The sequence below is a fragment of the Gracilinanus agilis genome, chromosome 5, assembly GCF_016433145.1.
Source record: "Gracilinanus agilis isolate LMUSP501 chromosome 5, AgileGrace, whole genome shotgun sequence".
Taxonomy (NCBI): domain Eukaryota; kingdom Metazoa; phylum Chordata; class Mammalia; order Didelphimorphia; family Didelphidae; genus Gracilinanus; species Gracilinanus agilis.
The window spans coordinates 198,091,978-198,119,807 of NC_058134.1; the positions used below are offsets into that span (position 1 = coordinate 198,091,978).

Genomic DNA, 27,830 nt, shown 5'->3' on the forward strand with positions numbered 1-27,830 from the left:
GGAGGCTTAATCTCGGTGTGGTTGGATGGCTGCCTTACGAAATGAATTAGTGTGTTCAAAGCCAAGTTGTCCCACTAAAAGGTTTTCTGCTTTGGGGTCCTGAATAATTCTAGAGACTGTTTGCTTTAGTCAGGAAACAAATTCTAGATAAGGCTCCTCTGGCCCTTGTCTGATCTTGCTTAGCTCCTGGGTCTTATGGTGGTGGGAAGTCTACGCCAGGCTTATAATGCAATGACTTTAATTTGCTGCTATGCCCGTGAATTATAAGCCAACTGATTTTGAATGGCAGCATAAGCTCATTGCCCAGTAAGCATGTCATAGGTAATTCCAAACTGAACATTTCTATTGTTTTCTGCATGAGTCACTGCTTCATCCTCATATTCAGACTTCCACAACAAATATTCTTCTTCGGATAGACAAGCTTTGGCTATCCTTTTCCAGTCCTTGTGGGGAGAATGTTATGAGAAAGGGTCTTCACCAATTTTAGTGTAAGTAGGGCTATAGGACCACGTAGAGAAGTAGTTTGCTTTAAACCTTTTAAAAGTTTTAATGGTACAGGCTGATGTACCCGTATAAGACTTCCCTACGCGTCAGTCTACTACAACAGTTTGACACAGAGAGATATTGTAACGTTTCAATATTTGTGTCCTGATTTTTCTCTATGGTTAATCGTAATGGAGACTTTATGGGTATTTTAGCAGGGGAAGGGCAGCAGAAAGAGGAGGACAATTGGTTGCCTTTCCTGGTGATTTTACCTTGAGTTCTGAGGGAAGAGATTCTACGCTACATTGATCCTGTTTTTCTTGGAGGATTTCCCAGAAAGTTTTATGTGACTGAGAGAGGAGGCTTTTTTTTCCTGGGGTGGGGAAGAGGGGGACATGAAAAATTCTGGTTGTTTTGTTTCTTGCTGGAGTTTTGGACAGGGGTCTACTTTCTGAAATTCATGGTTGGGGTCTAATTTATGGTTGGGATCTAAACAGTCCCTCATCACTTTAATCCTCTCTCCCACTTCTTCCTAGGCTTCCATGGCTTCTTCCCAAGCCTCTATGACATTATCAAGCAACTTCTGTAATGGGGCATTGTTAACTTTTGTACCTTTTGCTTGTAGCGTAGATTCCCCAAACTACAGCCAGAGCTACTCTCTTTCTTTTGATTTAGCTTGTCCTGTGTTCTATTCCTATTTATTATTTAGCTTAAGGTCCTTCTGACCTGGTGAGTCCTCCTGGCTGTTAAACCTTCCTGGCTGGACTCCTGACTAGTCCTTTTTACTTCCCTCTCCTCCTCCAGCAGCCCTGTGGTACCCGGAAAGGTTTTCTTACCTGTAATCCCTCAATGAGGGGTCCTCAATCTTCTGGGGGTCAGAATCTATTCAGGTGCCAGATGTCAGGTCCATGGGGACCACCTGGTTGGAGGTCACATGGGGTAAGAATGCAGATGGACTCAGGAGGGCTGGGCAGTGACTTAGTTTATTGATTTGAGGTGCACAATGTATAGGAAAGACATAGGTTAAGAAATTAGGTAACCCTTTTGCAGAAAACAATGATTGGCAATGATTTACAGGATGGAAACAATGGATGTAGATTGCCTTAGTGGCTCTAAACAGTGTTTTCTATAGGATAATAAATCACAGGTAACATATCAATGTATGACCCAGTTCCGTATGGAATACTATATGTTCTTTTCACAGAATTCCTGCATTATCATTTTCTTGGCTGGACATACAATGTTTGGGAAGGGGGAAAGTTTGCTTTTCTCATGCTGAGGAGCAGACTATATGCTTTATGATTTCGAGTTGATGGCTCTGATTTTATTGGGGCCTGCTCTCACTCCTGGGGGTTACAGATATTATTTACCAAATTTGTTCAACATCTTCCCCATTTTTAACTAGTCAGGTCCAGAAGAGGGTGGCCATATTATCTACAAGACTAGAGACAATGTCATACAAGAATAGGGCAAAGGTACTGGAGCTGTTAAGGTATTGGACAAGGGAAGACTTAAGGGATACCTAATGACTACTCACATAGCTAGGAAGTGAATAGGTCAAATTTGAATCCAGGACCTCCTGTCTCTAGGTCTGGCTCTCAATCCACTGAGTCACCCAGCTGCCCCCTAAGGGTGTTTTGTTTTTTTTTTTAAAGAAATCAATCAAACAATAAGCATTTGTTAAGAATCTACTACTAACCAAGTTCTAAGAATTCAAAGATAAAACTGAAAGTCTTAGCCCTCAAGGAGTTGCCAGCCTATGGGTACAGTTGATGTATAATATGTGTGCTTTTAGAAACATACAAAACAAGTATATATGACTTTATAAAAAATAAAAGAGAGATCAGTAGTAGGGGTAAGGGATCAGAAAAGACTTTATGTAAAAAGTAGTGCTTGGGCAGAATTTGAAGAAAACCAGGGATTCTAAGAGCCAGAGGTGAGGAAGATCATTCCAGAACTAGCCTATTGGATAGCAAAAGCACATTGAAATGGAAGATGGATGCATACCTTCTACTTAGGTATGTAGTCACCCATTTAGAAAGGAGTAAGAGAAAGTTTAAAAATACAGTGAAAAGGCAGTGAGCTGAGGCCGTGTGCAGAGAGCAAATCCCAAAAGGAAAAGAAAGGCACCAGATACTCCAGGTAAATAACCTCTAAAATGTAAGTCTTATTTTGTGATGCACAAGAATGTTTTGATCTGCATATTTGGTGTCCAATGGAAGGTGTCCAATAGGATACTTTGTCAGAATTGCTATTTACTTTCCTTTAGAGGATAAAAACCTCCTCATAAGGTGAAAAGTTTGTGATTATTAACTTGCTCTACATGTTCAAAAGCCATGAAACCAGGATGGGACTGACCGAGCAGCCTTCCTACTTCAAGTAGCATCTAAATTAGACCCAGACCCAACTTCTTTGCAGGGTCTTCTTCTTCTTCCTTTTTTTTTTTTTTTAAACTCTCACCTTCCATTTTTAGAATCAATACTGTGTGTTGGTTCCAAGGCAGAAGATCAGTAAGTGATGGCAAACCTAAGACATACGTGTCAGCACTGACACGCATAGCCATTTTCAATGACACACCGCCCATGCGGTTGCATACAGAGAAGTATGGGGCCACATGAGGAGGATGAAACATTTGCTGTAGTGTAGTGTAGACAGTCTATGCACTATAGATGACAATTCTACCCATATTAATTTACCTATTTTGATTTATTAAGTACAGTTATATATTGCAATTAGACATTTTTGTTATTTAAACTATAAATATCGTGAAAGTATGGTGTTTTTTCTCGAAGTGACACACCACCCGAGTTATGCTCAGTTTTTTGGTGAATTTTGTCACACCAAGCTCAAAAGGTTGTCTGTCACTGGGCTAGACAATGGGGGTTAAGTGACTTCCTGAGGGTCACACAGCTAGAAAGTGTCTGAGGTCAAATTTGAACCCAGAACCTCCCTGTTTCTAGTCCTAGCTCTCACTCCACTGAGTTACTGAGCTGCCCAGCTGCCCCCTAGGGTCTTCTTAGTCTCACACCACTAGTTAAAGAAAGACTTGACCCTCCTTTGTTTCCCAATCACCACCACTTCCTATTTTACAGAATGCATAGAACAGCCCCAGGATCAGGAAAGCTGGATACAAAGCAGAGTTGGTCAGTAATTGGAATCGCATTCAGGCAGGTGAGAGCAGGACTAAAAGAGAATGACTAAGGCAGTTAATTTCCTTAGTTACTTACTGTCTGGAAAAGGAATTGCTCGGGGCAGAATTACTCTAATGTTCCCAGTTCCTCCTTTTTTCTTTCACCTCTTGTCATTTCAACCGCCAGCTCCTCACCTTTACTTTGGGAAGAGAGAGTATCCCCACTTTGCCATGAAGGTGCACACTTGGTCTGCAAATGTTCCCAACGAGAGCCCAGTCCGTTCCTTTCATCTCTCAGATGGCTTTTTAAAAATTCGCCACGCCACTCTGAGAGGGCTCGCAGATTCGATTCCTAGAAGCCCAGTGAAGGAGTAGATCAAATCGCACTTCTCCCTCCGGAGACAAGGCAGAAAAGAAGACTATTGGGCTAGTAGGGAGGATGGAGAGCTGCAGGGGACCCGAGAAAGAAGGTGGGGGGTTAGGAAAAGCTTCCCCCAAAGCATGACCCTGCTTAGCAATGTATGCTGCGATGTGGCTTAAAGAAATAGAGACCAGTTAAGTGAACAGAAGCAAGCTTTCATCTTTCTCATGAGAAGAAGGAGTCACGCCCTAGTGGCAATGCCCAATGCATGGGTGCAGATACAAGCATTTTATAGATTCCCGGTGCAAACCCCCATCCACTCTGTTCAATCCCTGAGGTCTGGGGCCGAATTTACACTCTAGGCAGGAAAGACTACCCAACCAGAAAGCAAAAAGTTACATAGCCTGAGCACCACCCTCCCTACACCCCCATAGCATGAGTACTATCATGAGTTCCACCAGGCTGAGGGGGAGGTTAGGAAAAGGGAGCTATGACTTCAGGAGGGACTCTTCTGACTTCTAAAGGTCAGAGGAGATGAGAAGGCAGGATAGATAGCCTAATGGTTCTGCTTTCTTTGAGATAAGAGATCTCTCAACCCATTGGGCCTATGGCAATAACAAACTGTCTTTGAGATGCTATTCTGAACTCCTAAACAAGTTTTCCTTCTCTAATAGAATCCCACCCTGAGAAGAACACATTAATTCTTTTCTCTCCACACAGGAATATGCTCTCACCCTAGAAGTGAAAATAGTGCTGGCTCAGGGATCAGAGGATCTGAGATGAATTCTTGTTTACCTGTCTTTTACTTTTCTTTGTCTCCCCATTGTTTAGCACAATGCCTGGCATATAGTAGGTATTTAATAAGTGTTTATTGACTGACTCATTGGGTAAACCTGTTCCTGTAAAATGAGGGAGTTGGACTAGACCCTGTTTAGAAAAGAAGCAACCACAGGCTCTCCTAATAACTTAGTCTATAATTTAACTCTCTTTGTTGCCATGATTTCTAACCCTATGATTCTTATAGCTGCAAATTCATGATCCCTTATAAATCATGATCTAATGTGGATTTCAGTCATTGTAAGAAAAAGGAGAGGGATCAGGACTAGACCTATGATTTCATTAATATAGACACTTTCCAGAGGAGGAAATTCCCTCTACAATGTAGATCTGCCCTTTTCCTCCAATTTATAGTCCCAGAGTTCCAGTAGGGCACTAAGAGGCCAGAGACTTGCTCAGGGCCATATAAGTACTATCTGTGAAGAGCCAAAACTTCTCTAGTTCTGCAAAAGGAGAAATCTCTCTCTCTCTCTCTCTCTCTCTCTCTCTCTCTCTCTCTCTCTCTCTCTCTCTCTGTCTCTCTCTCTCCATGTATATATATTGTATGTGTAGCTACAATACAACAAAATACATGTGTGTATTGTATTGTATCTAAATCTATATACATTCACATATATATCTATGTAGGAGTGGAGAGGTGTGCTGGACATGGGGTCAGGAAGACATGAATTTAAATCCTACCTCAGACACTTATTGAGTGTATGACACTGGACAAGTCATTAGCCTCTGTTTGCCTCCATTTCCTTAAAAGAAAAATGAGGATAATAGTAGTACCTATCTCTCAGGATTGTTGTGAAGATCAAGCAACACACCGATGGTAAAGTGCTTAGCCCGGTGTGCACATAGTAAGCCTTATCTAGATGTTGGCAATGGTTTCTATGCCTTTTTTCCCCTGGTAGTTTTAAATATAGGAATAGGACATACACTTTATCTTCAATGGTTTAGGAATAATCCTTTGGGGCAGCAAATGCATGAATGTTAGGATTTCTGGGTGTTCCTTACCAGAGTTCCCTCTCCTTCCTACCTTTCTCCCGACTTCTAGAAATCGTGCCTTTTGGTTGTTCTCATCTATTAGTGGAAGCACCTAATGAATGGTGGTTGATTGAGTGAAGGCTTGAGCACACACTCCTTACCCCCACCCCCAAAGATCTCTGGAACTGAGCATTAGTAAAATACCAGTGGTGAAGTAGAGAATTTCCGTTTCAGCTCCTGTTTACGTGGGAGTCGGGTAAAGGAAGGCAGAAATCGGTCTACCATTCTAAGACAACGGCCAAGTCGGGAAGTGGTCTGTTCTATGGGCCAAGTCAGGACCCCTCCCCTCCGCGAGTCAAGGTTAATTAATAGAGGAGAACCAGGGAGGGGCTGAAAGGGAACTCCTCAAACTGTTGCCACAGAGGGAGGCTCCAGAGACATCAAAGCGGAGGCAGAGAGGAGGCAGCCCCAACGCAGCAATGACCCGCTTCAGCTGCTTCGGGCGGCTCCAGCTGTGGCCGCTGCAGGTGCTGCTGCTGCTAACTTTCGGGGCTCCAGTGACGCAAGCAGGTGAGAGCACCCGTACCCAAGTGGGAGCCTCGGGGGGTTGCGGGGAGGCGAGCTTCTGGCTCCTGGGATAATGTGTCGAACTTTGTCCCAGCAGCAGTTCCCCATTCTCTCTCCCAGATGTCGGAAAGCTCGGAGGTTGGGGGAGGGCAGCGGGCAGCCCGCACTCCTTCGCCCTCCTTGTTCCCCCTGGCGCACGCTCTGCTAGGCTGCAGTCAGTGGTACAAAGTTTATTACTAGCCTCTTGTTGCTTTGGGAGAATGCAAAGAAACAGGCTTCTTTCTGTGGAGAGACTGACCTCTCCTTTATCTCGCACCCTGACAAGTTTGGTCAGAAATCGCTGTACTTAGTAAGTGACCCAGTTTTCCTGCCCGAAACGTGTATTAAACGGCCGTCCATTTGGAGTTGGCTGTACAACCTCCAGTGGGACATTTACAGATCTTTCCCGAGGACCAAGACAAAACTCCAATTTGTGTGGAATGGAATTAACTTTCGAAGAGGTCGGAGGATTCCGGCAGACTCTCCTACTACTAACCAGGTTGGAACTTACGCAACACCGCCTCAATATATTTGAGGGGTTTGTAATCTCCCACTGGGAAAAATGAACTTTGGAGAGGTGGAAGGCTTTGGGGCGGATTCTTTTTTATTTATTTCATAATCTAATTTCGGTGCTAACCTTGCGCAAGAACGGGGTGGGGTATTGGGAAGATGTTTTCATTTGCACTTGGGAGGAGGTTGTGGGGCTGCTTTTGGGTCTGGTGTTAATAATACATCACCGGTGATTCCGGCACTACCTGGAGTGGTGAGTCCCTCTTTGATCAGTTTCAAATATGTTCATTTCAACTAGTCCCCTCCCACCAAAGAAAACACTGGTCCAGTCCCTATCCCCAGCCTTTAGTGTAAAGGAGCGGTACACTTACACCCTCCTTTGTGCTCCTTAGTACTTTGTACTAATAAACAAACAAGCAAATGAATGAACGAATGAATAAATAAATCGATTTAGTGTACTAATCGAGCGATTGAGGGCGGGGAGGGCAGATAAGAAGAAGGGGGGGGGGGTGACCCTCGATTTCCCAGGTGCCGGGAACTCCGCGACAGGGGAACTCCTCCACTCCACCCCCAAACATATCAGGCGCCACTCTGCTGTTTAGAATCTTAGGAGGCGCTGAGAAGTTGTGTTTGGCCCAGTGTGTCAGAAGCAAGACTTAAACCCTCATCTTCCTGAATCTGAGATCTCTGTATGTCTCTGTAAGTCTTTATATACTATTTGATTTTCAGATCCGCTTTTAGGTACTGCCACGATGACGTTAGAAGTAGGTATGCTAGGGAGGGTGGAGATCGTCCCAGAAATGGAAATAGCTTTTGTGCTGCTGGTATTGCCAGTGGAGGATAATCTGAAGTATGAAGGGGATGTGAGGAGCGGGAAAGGGCTAACGATTACTCCTCCGCTCACCTTGCCTCGCCTTTCTTTGCTACTGTTCTTTTGGGAAATAGTGATTTTCCTAGCTCCATGTTTTCATTGTGTGTGAAATTTGGGGAGGCAGGAGGGGAGGTGTGCTGCTTGTTCCCCCTAGGTTGAGAGTGAGTCAAAAGAAATAATCAACCTGTGTTGGAATGTTGGGAAATCGAGTCAGGCCTTTAATGCCAGGCAAGGTTAGCATAGGAGGAAAAGAAGGTTGGCATTTTTACCGGGAAGAATGTGGCATGTGTGTGAACATTCCGATGGTATGCCTCAGGGTACAACTGTTTCTCCAGTGGGAACAGCAGCGGCACAGAAGCTATATTCCTAGGCAGAAGAGCCAGGAAACCTAGAACCAGGGGTAGGGACCGAGTATGTTTGCACCAAGTCTACCAAGTTGAAATACTTTGAAATACTGCTTTTAAATAAAACGTTCTTAAAACTCTGAGGCTGAAAAACAGTTATCTTGTAAAGTTAGAATGCTCTGGGGAAGTGCAAGTTGACCCAGGCATCTCAAGTTAACCATGCAGTTCTGTAATAGGAAGGCCCTTAGATTCCTTTTTCAGCCTGGGGTTTACTGAAAGATGACTGATATATGCCCTGACTGGGGGCTTGCTAGAAGCTACTGTCGGAGGTTTTGCACTCAAAGTAAAAGTTGCCTTCTATATCTTGTAGAGGATCATTTACATCTCATTTTATCTCCTGTAATAAGGTGAATACTCACCAATGAGAGCTCAGATCACAGTAGTGAAACCTTCAGTTACAGATGGAGGTGGAGAAAGGAAAATTGGCTACCTGGATAGGGCAGAGCAAAGAAGGAAATTGCAGTGAAACTGAATGCTGATTTTTATAATCATCAAATTTCACCCTGGAGACAAGTACTTCCCTCCCTTCATGGTAGGGGGACCATGAGTGTGGAATATTCCATATACTTTCAGATACTGTCAATATGTCAGTTGGTTTTGCTGAACTGTTTTTTTTTTTCCTCTTTCTTTTTCAATTTTGGCTACAGTGGCTTGCTTGGCCATTGTAGAGGAGGGCAAAGGAACATACTCAGAAATGAGTGTGAGATTAAAAACAGAAGGTATCAAGTTGGTATGCTAAACAAAAAGAAAAGAAAAAGAATATTGTTAACAGACTTTTGTTTCAGGAAGAAGATTGGAGGTGTATGACAGTACAATGTCCCAAAAGGAAATCCAGCCTTCTCTCCTCCACTTGTTCATTGTGGCCCCAGTTTATCATGTCTTTTAAACACTTGTCTAAGTTAGATGTATTAATAGACAAGCTCTAGGGCTTTTCCAACCAAACAGATATGAGAGTCTACAGAAGAGGCGTTCGTAAGCCATCTATTTTTTCTTGCATGGGTAGTTAGGCCAAATCCCCTCAATAAGTATTTATTGGATTGGATTAAATCAAAACAAAGACCAAGTTCATCATCTCATAGGTTGAGTTTGGATTATTTTTTTTTTATGTACTTCCTATTTGGAAATCAATTCTGTTGCAGCTCTGCCCTCTTAGAGCCTTGCAGGACTTCCTACAGTTTCTACTCAGGACTTGGTAGTGTATACTCCAGAGAATTTAGTATCATCTACAAGCATGGTAATTTTGCCAGGTTCTTCACCCCTTTTTTATACTTTACCATCCAGAGAAGTGCTCCTCTGGCCCTCTCTCTTCTTGGACAACTCAAATTAGAATCAAAGACCAAAATATTCTTCATTACAACTTCAGCTGATATGGTAATGATTTTACATTTCTTTCATAATGATTTAGTTTTATAATTTCTAGTTTATGAAACATATTAACATCCCCTGAGAGGGTAAAGAGATGGTTTAGGAAGAGTTTCCCTATTTCAGTTTTACTTCTTTAAAGTCACATTAGCATCAGTTATGAAGTCTCACATGATTCTTTTTCTTCCACATTTTGGTTTGGATATGGGTTGGGGTGTGTGTGTGTGTGTGTGTGTGTGTGTGTGTGTGTGTGTGTGTGTTTTGCATTTAGTTTGGTCTTTTTTGAATCAAATACTTTCAGACCTCTCATGGATATGCTATTTATACTTTGAAGCCTATTGGAAATTTTATTTTTAAATATGTTTCTAGAAAAGCTATCTTAATCATAAGTAGCTTCTATGTTATGCTTCAAGACAAGAATTTTATTTAGCCTATTAAAATATGGGACAATTAATAGTAATAATTAGAAAGGCAATTTAATCTAAAGGATAAAAATCAATATAAACTTTAGGATCACATTCTCATCATCCCAAGGAAAATAGTGAAAGCCCCACACATTGGCAAGTTTGGCTCATGCAAACCACCACAAGACACATTCCTGTCCTGAGATGGGTAACTCAGCCTTGTTGAGGGAGATGAGATTTCTCTTGAAGTAATAATTCAGGTGTACAGCTATTTAAGCCAAGAATCAACATATTCTAGCCCTGGCATGATGTGCCCCCAAATGTTATCTAACTTGTCTATAAAGATTCAATGAGACTACTACTGATGAAGAAAAAGCCCAATTCTAAAAGTTTGGCAAGATAATTCCATCCAGCAAGTATTTATGAAGCACCTACTATGTGTGTCCTGGGGATTATTTTAGGTGCCAGAGATACAAAGACCTAAATGAAAATTGCCCCTTCCTTCAAGGAAATCAATATGTACAGAGCGGAATATATATAGACAGAGCAAATACAAAATGATGTGGGAAAGGAAGAGGTGGCAGTGCACTTGCAATACTAGGAAGACCAGGAAAGACCTCTTGTAGGAAGTCATAGGATTATTGATTTAGAGCTGGAAGGGTCCTTAGAGACCATGTAATCCAATGCCTTCATTTTGCAAATTAGAAAACTGAAGCTCCCCAGAATTAAGTGACATGGTTCACATTGGCAGAAAGTGGGAGAGACGAGATTCTATCTTGGGTCTCCTGGCTCTGAATCCAATGTTCTTTCATGGTACTGTTAAGTTATACTTTAGAGAAAGCTTGGGACTCCAGAAGGCAGAGGGCAACGAGGCCACAAGTCTTTATTTGTTTGTTTGTTTTTTATAAAACCCTTACCTTCTGCCTTGGAATCAATACTGTGAATTGATTCCAAGGCAGAAGAGTGGTAAGGGCGAGGCAATGGGGGTCAAGTGACTTACCCAGGGTCACACAGCTAGGAAGTGTCTGAGGTCAGATTTGAACCTAAGACCTCCTATCTCTGGAACTGACTCAATCCACTGAGCTACCTAGCTGCCCCCTACTTATTTATTTTTGAAAACCCCTACTATCCATTTTAGTTTTGGTGTTCATTTTGATTTCAAGGCAGAAAAGCGGCAAGGGCTAGGCAATGGGTGTTAAGTGACTTGCACAGGGTCACACATCTAGGATATATCTGAGGCTAGATTGGAACCCAGGACCTCCCATCTCCAGGCCTGGCTCTCAATATACTAGCTACCCAAAACCTAGTTGCCCCAGTCACAAATCTTTAAGTGCTTACTATATGCCAGAGTCAGACCCTGCTAAGAGGGGAGGAGGACAGCACTCCAGTGCTGAGTGTGGGCAAATGAGTTAAGGAGGAAAGGAGGTACCATAAAGATATTGTCTGAAGGTCTTCCCAAATGAAGGACAGAGATGTCAAGACATAAGAAAGCAAGGAGGAAAAGTGTCTTGGGTTAGCTCTGTTCTGGAGAGCACCTTCTCAAGGTCTTTCTTCATCTTCGTTGTTAGTGTGTTTCAAATTACTTTATATCCTTTTGTGTGTACTTTCTGTTTATGATGTATCCCTCCAGGAAAACCTTCTTAAGGGCAAGCATTGCTTACTTTTGGTTTTGTATTGCTTTCTCTAGCACAGTACCTTGCACATAGTATGTTCTTTTTTATCTTCTGTCTTAGAATAAATACTAAGTACCATTTCCAAGGTAAAGAGTGGTAAGGGCTAGGCGATTGGGGTTAAGTGACTTTACCTAGGGTCACACAGTTAAGGAGTTTCTGAGGCCTTAGATTTCAACCCAGGACCTCCCATCTCTAGGGAGCCCCATATAGTACATTCTTGATAAATTGTTTCTTGAATGAAATATGATTGAAACAAATCCCAAACAATTAAGCTACAAATAAAATAATTCAGATTAAGAAAAAATTCAATACAAATATGGGTAAGATGTGCCAGGGATGGCAGAAGTCGAATTCCATTAAGCAGAATAATTGAATGCCAGCTAAGAAGGATTAAACATGGGCCCTACAACTCTGAAGGCAGTCAATGGATTGAATGTCATCTTCCTGAGCTCAAATCTGGCCTCAGACACTTCCTAGCTGTGTGACCCTAGACAAGTCACTTAATCCTGTTTACTTCAGTTTCCTCATTTGTAAATGAGCTGGAGAAGGAAATGGCAAACCACTTCAGGATCTCTGCCTTGAGAACCCCAAATGAGGTCACAAAAAGTTAGATATGACTGAAATGATTGAACAACAACAAAACAAATCTGAAGGACTTATGATGAAAAACACTATCCACTGTCAGAGAAAGAACTGATAGAATCTGAATGCAGATATGCAGAAACATATCTTTTAAATTTTACTATAATTGAGTTTTTTTGGTCTGCGATTTCTTTTGCAACATGACTAATATGGAAATGTTTTGCATGGCTGCACGTGTGTAATTGGTATGAAACTACTTTTCTTTTCAAGGAGGGGAGAAGGCAGGGAGAGAGAATTTGGAACTCAAAGATTTTTTAAAAGAATGTCAAAAAATTTCATTTACAGGTAATTGAGAAAAGAAAATTTTAAAAGAAAATTTAAAAACCATGGGTTCTCCAACTCTTTGGTGCCTTTGAATAGTGTTTCTTTACATTCATATTTCTCTTGTTTCCAACAAAGATTCATCTCCCTTTTTATATAATATTATACTTTACTAAGCAAGTAAGACAGCAGTCCACATTCTAAAGAGATCCAAGTCCTCAAATTTTCACCACAAATAATTTTCTCTCAAAAACTCTTCAAATATTATCTGAAAGTTGTTTTTATTTATGTGTATATTTATATTAACAGTATATATCCAACTCAAATTTTTTCAACTACTATTAAGTATCAAAATGCTTACCTACAACAGTGGAAATACCTAAATATCTACTGACAATTATGCTAAATCTCTCTTCCTTTCCATTGCAGTGAGTGAAAGATGAAATGATTAAGGAAACAAAAGTTTCCTCTTCCAAGCATATCAGTTTATTAAGCAATGCAAATCAATTGCCTTATAAATTGGAGGCCTTCCTCAGCTTTGGCACTGGACCACAAATATGGGGGAGACAAACTTCTTTGCATTAAAAATGGTCAAATAAGGTCAATTAATTAAAAGAAAACAATGAACTGGGATACAAAATTAGGTAATCTATTTCTAATTGGAGGAAAGATTAGAGCTTTCCAAGTTGGGGTAGGGGATAAACATGTACATTTCCCTGAAATCAGAAAAAGAGCTGTCTACCCCTAGCTCCAAGAGTTTGTATTTAATCAAGGGGACATGAAAACAATAACTGATTTATCAGTATGGGGGCCAGTTTTCAGATAAAGCATATAGGTTGCTTGAAATGTATAATTGTGAGAAAACTCCTTACATCAGTCTTCAGATCTGACTGGGTTTCTGGTCAACATAACTTAGGTCCTAAGTTAAGGGCCTCCAAGCCACAAGAAGTGGTCCAGCTTCCCAGCGATGCAGGTTTAAACAATTCAAAAATATTTTCTCACAGTTCTTACAGTTGAATGAAGTCTTTTCACAAGACAGAAATTGGACTAGACCCATAATCGAATGGGAACTGAACTAGATCCAGAATTGAGTCACAAGACAGAGACAGTAGGATTCACTCAGTTCCCACTAAATCTCCTAAAGGGCCAAATATTGAATAAAGGAGAAAGAGGTGGTAGGGTCACCCTTTATATGAATTGTATTCATCCATTTCAACACATTATTTTGAGACAGAGTCCATTGGCTTCATTAAACTCTAAAAGGGGTCAAGAAGGGTGAAGGAGTAGTTTAGGAATGAATTTTGGGCTTCCTTAACCCACCTTCTGCTCTTGGAAACTTCCTGTTCACAACACACTATCTCATCATGTCAATCTTATCTCAATTCTTTTGATTTTGTTTAGTTTTTTTTCTTCTTGCTGTTTTATGGAGTCACTAATTTATGTTTGGTCTTAGCAGAAGTTGTTTTGACCTTCAGAGTCCATTTCTTGGGTGAAGTTTACCACTTTTTTTCTAAGCTATTTATTCTCCTTCAACTTCTTTCCTATAGAGCTCTTCTTTTTTTTAATCTCTTGTTTGATTTCTTCATACATGTAGTTCTTGAGGGAAATATATATACATATATATGTGTTTTTTTTCTTTATGAAGTGCTACTTGAGGAAAATATATATGTACATATGTACATATATATATTTTTTCCTTTTGAGTCTCTACTTGCAGTTGATATGGTTACTTGCCCTCTTTTTTGACAGTCTTTCCAAGCATAATAATTTTGGATACTGGTTGTTGAAGTCTTTGATTTACTCATCTCTAGCTTTAGTTCCTGAATTGGAGTTTTATTTCATGGCCAAGGTCTGTCCTATGCTGCCCTTTTGGTTGAATGTTCTCATCTTTAATCCCCTGGGTTCTTGTGCAGAACATCACCTCTGAAGGTCAAACTCCCTTGAATCTGGCTCAGGGATCTGAATCTTTAGGACCCTCTCTGGAATCTGAAGACAAAAGATTAGGGACCTCAGAGCTCATGGGTCAGGGGTTTCCTAGTCTGAACATTGAGAGAACTTACTTCCTCACTGCTTACTGCTACTACCTTTTTGCTTCAAAAATTCCAACCCAGGTACTTTCTGATTATCCTTCAGCCTTCTCTGGTGAGCTCTCTGCTCTTACTGCTTCCAGAAACAGAATCTAGAAGGTTATAAGTGTTGTGACTCTGACCATACTAGAAAGCTACCCATTGCCTATGTCAGCCTTATTGGAGGATTCTCATTTCTTTTGCCTTTAGGCTTCTGGTTGGTTTTGTGTCATTCTGAAGTGGAAAAAGCCACTTCTGTAGTTTCTCATTGGATTTTTGGATTATTATTCGTTCTGGTATTGACTTCAAGGTTTTGCTGCACTAAATATGTGGGAGTTAGGTATTCTACTACCTGTTTCCATAGAAGCCTCAGCAAGTAGCCCCCAGTGTGTACTAAAAGACCCAAGAAGTTAGGAGGTAGAATAGAGGCAATGAATAGCAGTGGAAGGCTGAGAAAGACAGTTGTGAAGGTGGAAATTTGATATACTGCGAAATAATTATATTGTAATGGTCATTTATTATTAGATCATAATAGAATCTGAAAATTGGAAAATGAGGGGATGCCCTTCAATTGGGGAATGGCTAAACAAATTGTGATATCTGTTGGTGATGGAATACTATTGTGCTAAAAGAAATAATGAACTAGAAATGTGGCACAATCGAATGTAATAGACTCCTCCACTAGCAGCAATGCAATAATCCAGGATAATTGTGCGGGACCTATGAGAAAGAACACTATCCACATCCAGATAAAGAACTGTGGGAGTAGAAACAAAGAAGAAAAACAATTGCTTGATCACTTGGGTCGATGGGGATATGATTGGGGACATAGAATTAAACGATCACCCTAATCTAAATATTAACAATATGGAAATAGGTCTTGATCAATGACACATGTAAAATCCAGTGGAACTGCTTGCTGGCTACTAAAGGGGGGTGGGAGGAAGGAAGGGAAAGAACATGAATCATACAACCATGGAAAATATTATAAATCAATTAAATAAAATTTTTCAAATAAAAATAATAATAATAATAGAATCTGATATCAGTATCAAAGCTGAGTTCTAACACCCTTTTAATGGGATTTGTGCAAAGGCTACCTGATCTCTTCCGACTCTCTTTAATTGTTCTTTGATCACACTTTATCTGGACCCTGGCCTCCCTCGAACGAGAGACAGATGGACGGACTTCCCAACCCAACAGTCTAGATTTCATTAAACGCAAATGTGGCTAAAATCTAGTCTGCTATAGTTAATCTTCCAAAGGTAAGTAAGAACTAGTATTTTCAGTACCTTAAGTCCATATATACTCTGTTGTTGGAAGTACAAGTAACATAGAAAAGTTTGATTTTTTTTAAATGAATATATATATATTTTCCCCCCTCCCTCCTTCAGGAATCCACTATGCCACTGTATATTGGAACTCCTCAACATCGACAGCAGAAGTCAAAGATTCTTTAGACCCAGATGGAGATGCATATGGATTTTATAATGACACTATACAAACTACAGGCTGGGGGATCTTGGAGATAAAAGCTGGTTATGGTGCTAATTCCTTGAGCAATGAACTTATCATGTTTGTAGCTGGCTTTTTGGAAGGCTACCTCACTGCAGAGTAAGTATTATTTTGCCTTTGTATTCATAGCACCTAGAATACAATTCTCCCTACTGGAAGTGGTTAATCAATTTTTGTTGACTGGTTGATTGAAAACACTTCATACTACTTGTTATATTTCCTTTAATACTACCTCTATACTCACTATCATGGACATTTTGATATCCAGTTGTAGTTTTTCTCTCCTTATATTAAAAATTAAAATTGTAATGTGGCTAAAGTTTTTGCATATATTTATGTATAAAATAGTATTAGTATTTGCACCTAGAATCTAGCTCTAGCCCTTTCCTTCCACACCCCTTCTATGATCATACTGCTGAAAGACCTAAGCCAATAGTTCCCAGTATTTTTGTGTCTGGGAATCTCTTTGTTTCTTCAGAAAATCTTTCACACTCTCACTCGACAATAGTTATATTATTGGCTGTTGTTGACTGAGAAATACATGACAAAAATGACTATGCTTTTGATAATGTATTGAAATGAATTTGTTTAAATGCGCCATAAATTTCAAGGATAAACAACTTTAGGAAGGGCATTTTGACAAATTAAAAAAGTCATATATCATCCTTATAGCCCAGAAAGAGAGAAATACCAGGTTTTTAAAAATCATCCACATGAAATCCATTTTATTGCATCATGTGACTTACCAAAGCTAAAACAAAAGTGAAAATGGCAACACTTGGTGTACGTATGGACACATGGACCCCTTGCAATAACCTTTTGGCTCTCTAGGGAATCTCAACCAAACAGTTTGAAAATCACAGTTCTAAATAATAACAAATAAAAGTTCCCCAAGATGAGACCAAGTGTGATCAATGCTCTAATTTGTGACTCTCTTTATCTATCTGACCACTCTGCCTGTAGGAAGCTGTTTGAAGAAATGTCCAAAATATATTCTCCTAAGTAATCAGTTTGTATGTGGAAATAAATTAACAAGCAGAGTTATTTATTAAGAAGCATTGGAGGTCAAAGTGAATTAGAAATAAAAGTCAAGAGCCTTCTAATTTTCTAACCTTGAATCAACATAGCCAAGAATACTAATAGATGCTAAGTTATTGTAAGCAAGTTTTACTTATGTTTTCTCCTAAGTTTTATTAAAATAACAAGGATGAAAAAATAAGGTTACTAGTCATTCTTATCCATTCTCATCCTTCCCTGGACTTAAGGTGTCTTAGATTACTTGGCCCCCTTTCTTTTTACACTGTTCTCCATACCTATATTTTTAAAGCCATAGTGACTTTTTTTTATGTTGTTGCTGACTTGGACTAAATAAAGATCTGATATTAATCTAGTAGTGACTTTAGAGATTTTATTATGTGACATGTTCAGTTATCATGCATCATAGTCTAAGAACCCTTCCCAGGATGACCTACATCATATCCCTCACACCCAAGAGAAAAGAACTTATCTCCCAAGAGTTTATACAACTTAAGTATGTAAATAATTTCAAAAATATTTCTGATGAATTCACAAGTAGAAAAATCTATAAGTTATGATGAAGAGAAACTAGGATTTTTGAAGATTTAAAAAAAAAAAAAAGAGGATGATTTCTGGTCATTCAACCCAGATGGCACCAGAGCACCCATTCATGAATGAAAGAGTTCAAGCACTGGGATTATCCCATTGGAACCTTCTAAAGGAAGTGTTAATAAGTGTTTACACTTCTTTGGTCCTTTAGAAAATATGAATAAGCTCACAAAAAAAAACAATCAAGTTTGATGGAATGTAGAATGACTAGAAACTTTCCTCAACATTGGGCAATATAGCTAATGCTATATGTTGGGAATATTGACAGCTAAGTAACACTAAATTAGACTTGTACTCATCGTTACATGCAATCACTCTTTATTCAGGTCAGACATTTATTATCAGCCTTATAGACAGTACAATCATCAACCTCTCGAGGAACAAGCCACCAACCTGTTTCCTAAAGATCTTGGTAAAGCTTGTCTCATACTGGGAGTCTCGATAAAGCTCATTTCCTCTCTGGTAATTCTCCATCAATCAGCTCCTACTGAGCTGATGTGGTGGGAGTAGGGGGTTGGGGTAAGGGGCACCTCCTCAGGAGATGATCCTGCTGACCACTCAGCAGCTTTTAGGGTTCTAACTAAGAGCATTAAGTGGTTACACTTCGTATCTGGTTGGTGGTTTATTACCTAAGCTGTAGGCAAGAATTTCCATTGGTGGTCTTCAATAAGAGGTGATTACCTGAGGATACACAACCACCCCACCCCACCCCCAAGATTATGTCTAAACAGTAAAATGCCCAAAGTAATGTACGTTTTTTACTATGTCTGTCAAGTACTTTGCCTCTGTGCTACTTACTCAAATGGACTGTGCTTACAAAATGGAGTTACTTAAAGTGAACAAGGGCCTTATGTCAAGCTAGAGCTACAGGCCTTCTTCTTACCACTTCTTAGCAGTTACAGTCAAGAACAGAGCAACTTCTCTTCAGCCTGTGGCTAAAGAAGCTTGTTACGGACAAGGGGATAGAGGAGGGGGAAAGGCAATGTATTTCAGTCCTTTGCCAGTTACTTAAAGAGTGAACTGGAGGAATTTCTGTCTGCCCTATCTTGTTGAAATTATGAAAAACACACTAGGATTAGAGCCAACCTGTGCTGAGAAGATGTCGAAATCTGATTTTTCTTCAGAAAAGTCGAATGGACCTATATTGCTAAGTAAACTAATAGTCTAAAATATATGGAAAAGGTCTTTATGCGTAGCAAACCAATGTGTAGAGTTGTGAAAAACAGTTTTTAATGAGCTCTGCTGTTGTTTCTGCTTGCTATGTTGCCCAAGTTCCCAAGTCTTCCATGTAGTAGAGGTGTCTGGAATGCCTACAAGAGCAGACATGTGCCATGTAAATTGATTTCAGCTCACAGAACCACTTCATCTTTAAAAATAGTCAGGATACTACTAGGCAGCTTCTTCCTTCATCCATTCAATAGTGTCTATCCCAGAGCAGACACTAAGTGCCTGTGGATATTTATTGAGTATCTGTTGAGCATGGTGCTAGGGATTGTAGGGGGCACAGACAAGCATGGAAAAGTTCTTTTTTTTAGTTGAGGAGAAAAGATACAAACATAAAAAGTCCAAAATACAAAGCTTTGCATGCTAAATGCCAAACAAGTGGTTCAGCTAATAAGGGACACAGGAGATCAAAGGAGAGAGATTTCACTGTGAGCTGGAAGCTTTTTGAAGTCAACTTAACTCCAGCCATGCCTTGAAGGCTAAGTGGGATTTGGCTGATCTGCAAGGTTGGGTAAGGGCATTCCAGGTAGAGATGGCACCCAGAGAAAAGACATAGGAGACTGGAATGAGTCAGACACATCCCTTGGCAAGGAGAGAAGACACCAGTCTGGCTGGATCAGAAGCTTGTGTTGGAGCATAGGGGATGGTAATGGTGTCAGCTTTCTAGTTTAAGATCAGACTGAGGAGAATCTTGCATGTCTGCAGCCTTTTCTTCAATGGTGCACACCCTACATTTCAAAAGTAACTTACTGAAGAAAGTATAGAGAGTACTCTTGGGCTTCTTTAGTTTGAAGGCTAGTTTTAGTACTCGGTAGTCTTGTCTGCATTTGATAGAGGGACTATTAGTCTGAAGACAATTTAGAGTTGGGAGGGACATTAAAAGCCATCCTAAAGAACATCTCATTTTTAAAAAAAAATCCTTACCATCTGTCTTAGAATTGATACTGTATATGAGTTCCAAGGCAGAAGAACAGTAAGGACTAGACAATTGGGACCAAGTGACTTTCCCAGAGTCTTATAGCTAAGAAGTGCCTGAGGCCAGATTTGATCCCAGGACCTCCCATCCCCAGGCGTGGCTGTCCTTCCACTAAGCCAACTAGGTACCATAAGATTATCTCATTTGATCCTTACAACATCTCTGCTGCAAGGTAGGTGCTATCATCACCCCCATTTTACAGTTGAGCTAAGTGACTTGCTTAGGATCACACAGCTAGTATATGTCTGAGACTAGATTTGTGCTCAGGTGTTTCTGACTCCAGAAGTAGCCCTCTATCCACTGTACCACCTAGCTGCCTCCTAATTGAATGGTAGTAGGTATAGAATAAATGCTGATTGGTTTTCGAGAGTATAAAACCCTAAATGAAGCAATATGCCAGTAAGTGATCACCTAGCCTTTATTTAAACATCTCTAATGAATGACTCATTATTCATCAAATGGTCCATTCAGTCAGGCAGTCAATAAACATTTATTAAATCCCTTTTATGTGTCAGGCACAGTGCTAAAGAGCAAAGATAGAAAGAAAGGCAAGAGACAATCTCTGCCATCCAGAAGTTCACAATCTAATGGGAGAAATAACAAATAAAGATTTACCAATAAGCTATATGCAGGATAAATAGTAAATAACGAATAGAAAGAAAACCCTAGAATGAAGAGGGAAAACGAAATGATTTCCTGTAGAAGGTGGGCTGTTAGCTGAGACTTGAATGAAACCAGAGGAACTAGGAGGTGGAGATGAGAAGGGAGAACATTCCTAGCAAGAGAAAATGCCTGAAGGGGCAGCGAGGTAACACAACAGGTAGAGTATTAGGCCTGGAGCCAGGAAGACCTGGGTTCAAATTCAAGTCCAGATACTTCCTACCTGTGTGACTCTGGACAAGTCACTTAACCCTGATTGCCTCACCCTTGTTGCTCTTCTATCTTACAAATGATAATAAGAAAGTAAGGGTTTAAAAAAATTCCTGGAACCAAATAATAGATTGTCTTGTTCGTGAAACAGCAAGGAGGTCAGTATTATTGGATGGAATAGTATGTGTATATATGGCAGGGAGAGGTAAGGTATAAAAAGACTGGGAAGGTAGAAGGGCTTTGAATGCCGAAGAGAGGGCTTTTATTTGATTCTGAAGGTGATAGGGAGCTACTGGAGTTTACTAAGAGCGGGGGTGACATGGTTATACTAGTACTTTAGGAAAATCATTTTGATAACTGAATGGAGGATGAACTTCAGAGGAAGACTTATGGCGGGCAGACTGACTACTAGGCTATTATAGTAGTCCAGGTGTGAGCTGTAGTGCGAGAGGAGAGGAAGGAAGATGGTGAAGAAATGCTGAGAAGGTGAAATTGTCAGGTCTTTCTACAGATTGAATATGGACGGGGTGTGTGTGTCTGTGGGGAGGATGAGGTGAGAGATAGTGAGGAATCAAGAATGACACCTAGGTTTTGTGCCTGGGGTATTAGGAGGAGGAGGATGCCCTTAACAATAATGGGGAAGTCTAGAAACCAGGAGAGTTTAAGGGAAAAAATACCGAGTTTGGTTTTTGACATGTTGAATTTAAGATGCTTTATCTTAAGTTTGAGATGTCAACAGACAGTTGTAGATGAACAACAGCAGAGAGGTCAGGCCTGGAGAACTAGATCTGGGGATCATCAACATAGAAATGATCATTAAATCCATGGGAGCTAATGAAGCCTTCAAATTGAGACAGACAGAGAGAGAGAGAGAGAGAGAGAGAGAGAGAGAGAGAGAGAGAGAGANCTTCAAATTGAGAGAGAGAGAGAGAGAGAGAGAGAGAGAGAGAGAGAGAGAGAGAGAAAGAGAGAGAGAGAGAGAGACATACAGACAGAGAGACAGTCAGAGACAGAGACAGAGAGACAGACAGAAAGAGAGGAGATCCTAGAACAGAGCCCTTTAGGACATCCATAGTTAGTGGGCATGATCTGGATGAGGATCTAGCAAATGAAACTGAAATGGGGTGGTCATTTATGTAGGAGGAAAGCAAGGAGAAAGTAGTGTTCCAAAAACCGAGAAAGAAGAGCATCAGGAAGTTAACAGTACCAAAGGCTGCAGAGAGATCAAGAAGAATGAGAATTGAGAGAAAGCCATGGCTTTAGCAATTAGGAGATCATTGATAACTTTGAATGGAGCAGTTTTAGTGGGATAATTGCAGGAGGTTTAGAAGAGAGTAAGAGGAGAAGAAATGGTGCCATCTATTGTCTCCAAGAATTTAGCAGATGGTAAGTTAGGGTGATGTCTACCCAAAGCATGTGAAGATTTCCCTGATGGAGAGAGCAGATGAGAACCATATGTTCCAATGGACACAAAGGCTGCTGAAGAAGGCCCTGTGTAATACATAAAGCCTCCTTAGACATTGAAGATTCCAAGACCATCCACTGCATCCTGGGCCATAGCCAGTAGTACTAACATTTGTCTTGCCACTGGACTTCAATGACTGGAAGAGAAAGTAGGGTTGACATGCTTGCTTCACTTAAGTCCAATCCATGGGGGAAGTCAAGACATTACCCTGTGATGCCATTGTCCTCTTCATAAACAAAGGACAAACAAGCAGCCACAAAAGACAGAAGAGATTCAGGAAAATAACAGGGATAGATGGATCAAGTGATGAGTTTTGAGGTTGGGAGAAACATGGGCATGTTTTTTATGGAGTAGAAAAGGAGCCAGTAGATAGGGAAAGATTGAAGATAAGTGAGAGAGTGGAGATGACAGAGGTAACAGTCTGTTGGAGGAGATGGGATGGAATGAAATCACTTATTCAGGTAGAGAGGCTGTTCTTGGCAAGGAGTAGGTTTACATTTGTGTGGTAGACAAAGGGGGAGATAGTGGAAGAAGTCATCGGAGAAATGAGATGAGGAAACTCAGCAAAAGACTTAATTTTTTTCTTCAGTAAAATACATGGCAAAGTTCTCAGGTGAGAGGGTCAAGGATGGGGAGTCATGGGAGATTTGAGGAAGGATGAAAAGTTTTGGAAAAGCTACTATGGAATAGTGAGTTAATAAGAGAGTTATAGAAAGATTGCCTAGTATCACTGAGGGACCAGTTGACAATGTATGAGATTGTATAAATTTGTAGCAGATTCAATCAAAATAGTTGCATAATTTTCTTTACCTTTGGTAGCAGCACATTTGTGGGAGCAAAAATTGTAGATGGTAGGAGTGATCTAAGGCTGAGGTTTGGCAGGGCAGAATTTGGAATCACTGGGATATGTAGGGTATAACCAGGAATGAGTATTTAATTATTAAAAGGAAAGTGCCTCTCCTCATCCCAGAGGAGGCTGGAGATCAGGTAGGAGACATGTAGCTCAAGATGGAAGGTAGAGTCTAATCAGAGGTCCCATTTCACTTTTCCTCTTCCCTCTTCAGGTTGGAAATTAGGCAGAAGATAGTGTGGCAGGAAATGGAAGTTAAATCTGTTATTTCCTCCTTAAATCTTAGTAGAACAATAATATAGTCCCCGGGATAGGGCATGAATAAGAAATGGCACATGAAAAACAAAGATGAGAGAGGAGCTGTATTAGACCAAATATATATAGATCAGTGATACTGGTGACAAATTTTGCTGTCACTAAGGGACTGATTTTCAGAAATATCTGAAGAAGAGAAGCAAAACTTAAACACTTGGGGAAAGTCATAGTCCTTATTATTACCCCAAAACTCCATGATAAAAAAGAATGTCAGTAACCAAGAATCTATATCTGCCTTTTTTATTTTTATATTTTTATAAAATTTTTTTTGAGAATGATCTACACATATATCAAGAGCATTCTTGATGAAAGTTATGAAAAGAGAATGAAGAAACTTTTTGCAAATGATATGACAGGCAGCTAGGCTGGTACCTTAGCGCCCAGAGTACTGGGCTTGAAATCAAGAAATCTTGAGTTCAAATCCAGCTTCAGACATTTAGCTGTGTGTTCTCGGGCAAGTTACTTAAAAATCTGTTTTTCTGTTTCCTTAGCTGTAAAATGGAGATAATAATAGCACCTATCTCCCAGGGTTGTTGTGAAGATCAAATGAGGTAATAATAATTATAAAGGGCTCAGCACAGTTCCTGGGATACAGTAAGTGATATAACTATATATAATTTTTAAAAATTAAAAATTAAAAAATTAAATTAAAAATTAAATGTGGAGACTTTATGTCAAATTTATAATTATTTATTAGTAAAGAGAAAGTGAGAAAGAAAGATATTACTAGATCCTTCTAACTATTTTAGTCTTCCCATGTTCAGGTCCCAGATTCTCAATGTGCCATGGCACATTTTAAAAGTGGCCACCAGGGGGCCCAGCTAACATGGTTGGGCCAGATAAATTATCAGGAAGGGACCAGATCAAAAAGACCTGGAGTTCACCCTTGCTCTGGCTCTTAAATGGCCCATGACATTATACCTAGTTGGCTTTTAATTGGACAATCTGGGTCATGTGTTCTGATGTCCAGACATAATCATGCCACACCACTGGGTCAGAAGCAGCACAGGGGGCTTTCACTACCCCATTCCAGAAGTCTGAAACTGCACTGTCATGTACCCTACCTTAATGCAAATGTACCAGTTATGAGTTATATTTTATGTTAATTTCACATATTATAAATGGTAAATTATTATAATATAGATCATACCTTTAGAGTCTCGCAATTTACTGAGAGGTAGAGAATATAAGATCCAAATGTTCAGTTTGTTTGTTGACTATAAAGAAGCAAAATATGCCACCTTATCTACTGTCCACCAAGGAATCATGCAAAAATATTGTGAAAGGTGCATGTCTATACCTTTCCACTGACCATTCCCTATGCCTGGAACACTGAGGTAAGCCTCAGCCACTTAGAATGATTTTTTTCCTTCAAGAATCAGCTCTAGTGCCATATGAATCCTTTCTCAATCCTCTCCCCCTTCTCCATTGCTAATGCCTTTCCCCAAAATCACCTCATATTTATCTTGTCTGTAACTATATATCTTGTCTCCCCTGATCAAATGTAAGCTCCTTAAGAGTAGGAATTATTTCATTTTTATCAACTTTAGCCATGGTCTACCACAGTGGCTAACATATATGGTAGGCATTTAATAGATTGTTATTGATTGATTATAAACACAGAGATAATTTTCATTTTGTGATTATTACCAAAAAACATGATAAAGGGACTTAGCCTAGGTTCATGTTGGCAAACCTGCCCCTCTGCCCAACAGTGCAATGGGAGTGCTTCCTCCCTCTTTTGTCTGGGGTTAGGCGGGTGGCTCACATTCAGTGTGAGGGTTGCAGTTTTGTCACTCGGTCTCTAAAAGGTTCACCATCACTGCCCTGGGTCATACATATAGAGCCAAGATGTGAACCAGGTTCTTCCAAAACAAAACCAAAGCTTTTTCTATTTAACCATCCTACTGGTGAAGTCCTTCAAATACTTCTGTTTATAGATAACACTATGCTGATTGGATCAAGCCCTGGGATATTGCAGAGTCTCCTAAATGAGTTCTATAATCAAGAATTTGGTTTAACTGATCATACATGAAAAACAAAATAGGAGAAATAGGATACATAGTTAGATGAAGAGCTCAAAGAGCTAGTTTGACCAGCATATGTGTCTAGGTATGTGCATCAATATGAAAGGAAACCATGATCTGACAGTCTAAGGAACTCCTGCATTGAGAATTCCTTTCTCCAAAAAATGGTCATTTTTTTACAACTATTGCTCAGTACCTTGGGAAATGGTTGAATAAATTGTGTCATGTGAATGTAATAAGATTTTATTGGGAAATAAGGAAAACTTGGAAGAGAAGTAAGGAAATACTTGTATGAAGGGATAGAGTGTGAAATGAGTATGTTCAGAAGAACTGTTTTAATAATGACCACTATCTGTGTCTCCCCCTTTGAATTGCCACCCCCAATATGTACTCACAGGTTGATTCCCTCAGAGAATGACTACTTCAGGTCCAAGATGGTAGAGTGCAGGCAGGGACTAACTTGAGAATTCCCAAATTCCACTCCAAAAAATTTGAAAGTAATGTTTCAAATAAATTCTAGAGCAACAGAACCAGCAAAAAGTTTAGGTGAAGCAATTTTCCATCCCTAGACAACTTAGGAAGCCTGCAGGAAAGGTCTAGCCTGCACCAGGATGGTACAGCAAAGGCCTCACTCTCATAAGTCATCAGCAGGCCTTGGAGCAAGCTTCAGCAACATCAGTTTAGGAAGCTCTCAGCCCATGAATGGTAAGGGGATTGGACAATCGATCAGACAGAAATTATAGGAGACCCTTTGTAGGTTCCAGGTGCCTGGCTATGTTGCATTTCCCAGACATACACAATTCTTGAGTGGCAGACCCAGGTTGAAGAGAGGCACTAGCACACTAGGAAGTGTGGTCACAGGTGAACAGGGCTCCAGATCATTATTCCAGAGTAGAGACGAGAGCTCATTCACAAGGGAGCACAGACATTATTCTCAGAAAAAGAGTGCTTCTTTGTCACTACAGACCAGAGGACAGGCCAGGAGAGTAGTGGCCACACCTCTTCTTAAATCTTTTTTAAAAATCATACCATCTTAGAAGAACTGAAGACTTAGAGACCCCCAGAATTAATTCTGAAAACCACTGCATGAAAATTTGGAAAAATGTCCCCTGCACCTTGAAAACAGAACCTAGCTTTAACATAAAGTTAAAAGTCAAGAAACAAACTAGAAAAATGAATAAACTGCAGAAAATGAATCTGACCATAGAATGTTACTATGGTAACAGGAAAGATCAAGACATAAACTCAAAAGACAATAGTTAAAAACAACTATATCCAAAGTCTCCAAGAAAAATGAATGGGACACAAGCCCAAAAAATAATTCCAGAAAGAGCTCAAGAAGGATTTTTAAAATCCAATTAGAGAAGTAGAGAGAAAATGTGGAGGAAAAAAATTAAATGATGCAAGAAAATTATGAAAAGAGAGTCAATAGCTTCGTAAAAGAGTCACAAAAAATACTAAAGAAAATATACTTTAAAAAACAGACTGGGCCAAATGGTTAAAAAAAAGCACAATAATTCACTAAAGAAAACTACTTATAAAGCATAATTGACTGAAAGGAAAAAGAGATACAAAAAGTCAATTAAAAAATGAACATCCTAAAAAGTAGAATTGGCCAAATGGAAAAAGAGGTACCAATGCTCAATGAAGAAAATAATTTCTTAAGAACTAATATTGAGCAGGTGAAAGCTATTAATTCCATGAGATACCAAGAAATAATAAAACAAAATCAAAGAATGAAAAATTAGGAAAAATGTGAAATATCTTATTGGAGAAACAACTGACTTGGAAAATAGATCAAGGAGAAATAATTTAGAATTATTTAACCACCTAAAGGAGATAGCTAGGTGCCTCCATGGATAGAACACAGGGCAAAAATACCTGAGTTCAAATCTGGCATCAAACTCTTCCTAGTTGTGTGACCCTGAACAAGTCACTTACCCTCTGCCTTAAACTGCTAGAGAAGGAAATGGCAAACAGTATTTTTTTTTCAAGAAAATATGATGGACAATATGATCCACGAGGTCATGAAGAGTTGGACACTGATTGAACAGTTCCTACATAGAGTCAGAATTATTGAACAATAACAACAACAACTAATAGGACAGCCTAAAAACCATGATCAAAAAAAGAGCTTAGACATCAGTTTTCAAGAAATTATAAAGGAAAACTGCCCTGATATACTAGATCCAAATTGAATTAATCCATTGATCACCTTCTGAAAGACATGCCAAAATAAAAACTTCCAGGAATATCATAGCCAAATTCCAAAGCTCCCAGGTCAAAGAGAAAATATTGCACACAATTAGAAACAGTTCAAATATTGTTGAACCCTAGTCAGGATAACACAGAATTTAGCAATACTACATTAGAGGTTTGG

At 39.8% G+C, this 27,830-nt stretch overlaps 1 protein-coding gene across 1 annotated transcript in view; it reads left to right on the plus strand.

The window, feature by feature from the left end:
* The first annotated feature begins 4,052 nt into the window (after nucleotides 1-4,052).
* Nucleotides 4,053-27,830, plus strand: part of PLBD1 (phospholipase B domain containing 1) — a 95,414-nt gene continuing 71,636 nt past the window's right edge. Inside the window, exons 1-3 of the mRNA XM_044679083.1 lie at nucleotides 4,053-4,083; nucleotides 6,156-6,353; nucleotides 15,977-16,196. Coding sequence (XP_044535018.1) covers nucleotides 4,053-4,083; nucleotides 6,156-6,353; nucleotides 15,977-16,196 — 449 coding nt within the window. The remainder of the gene's footprint in view (nucleotides 4,084-6,155; nucleotides 6,354-15,976; nucleotides 16,197-27,830) is intronic.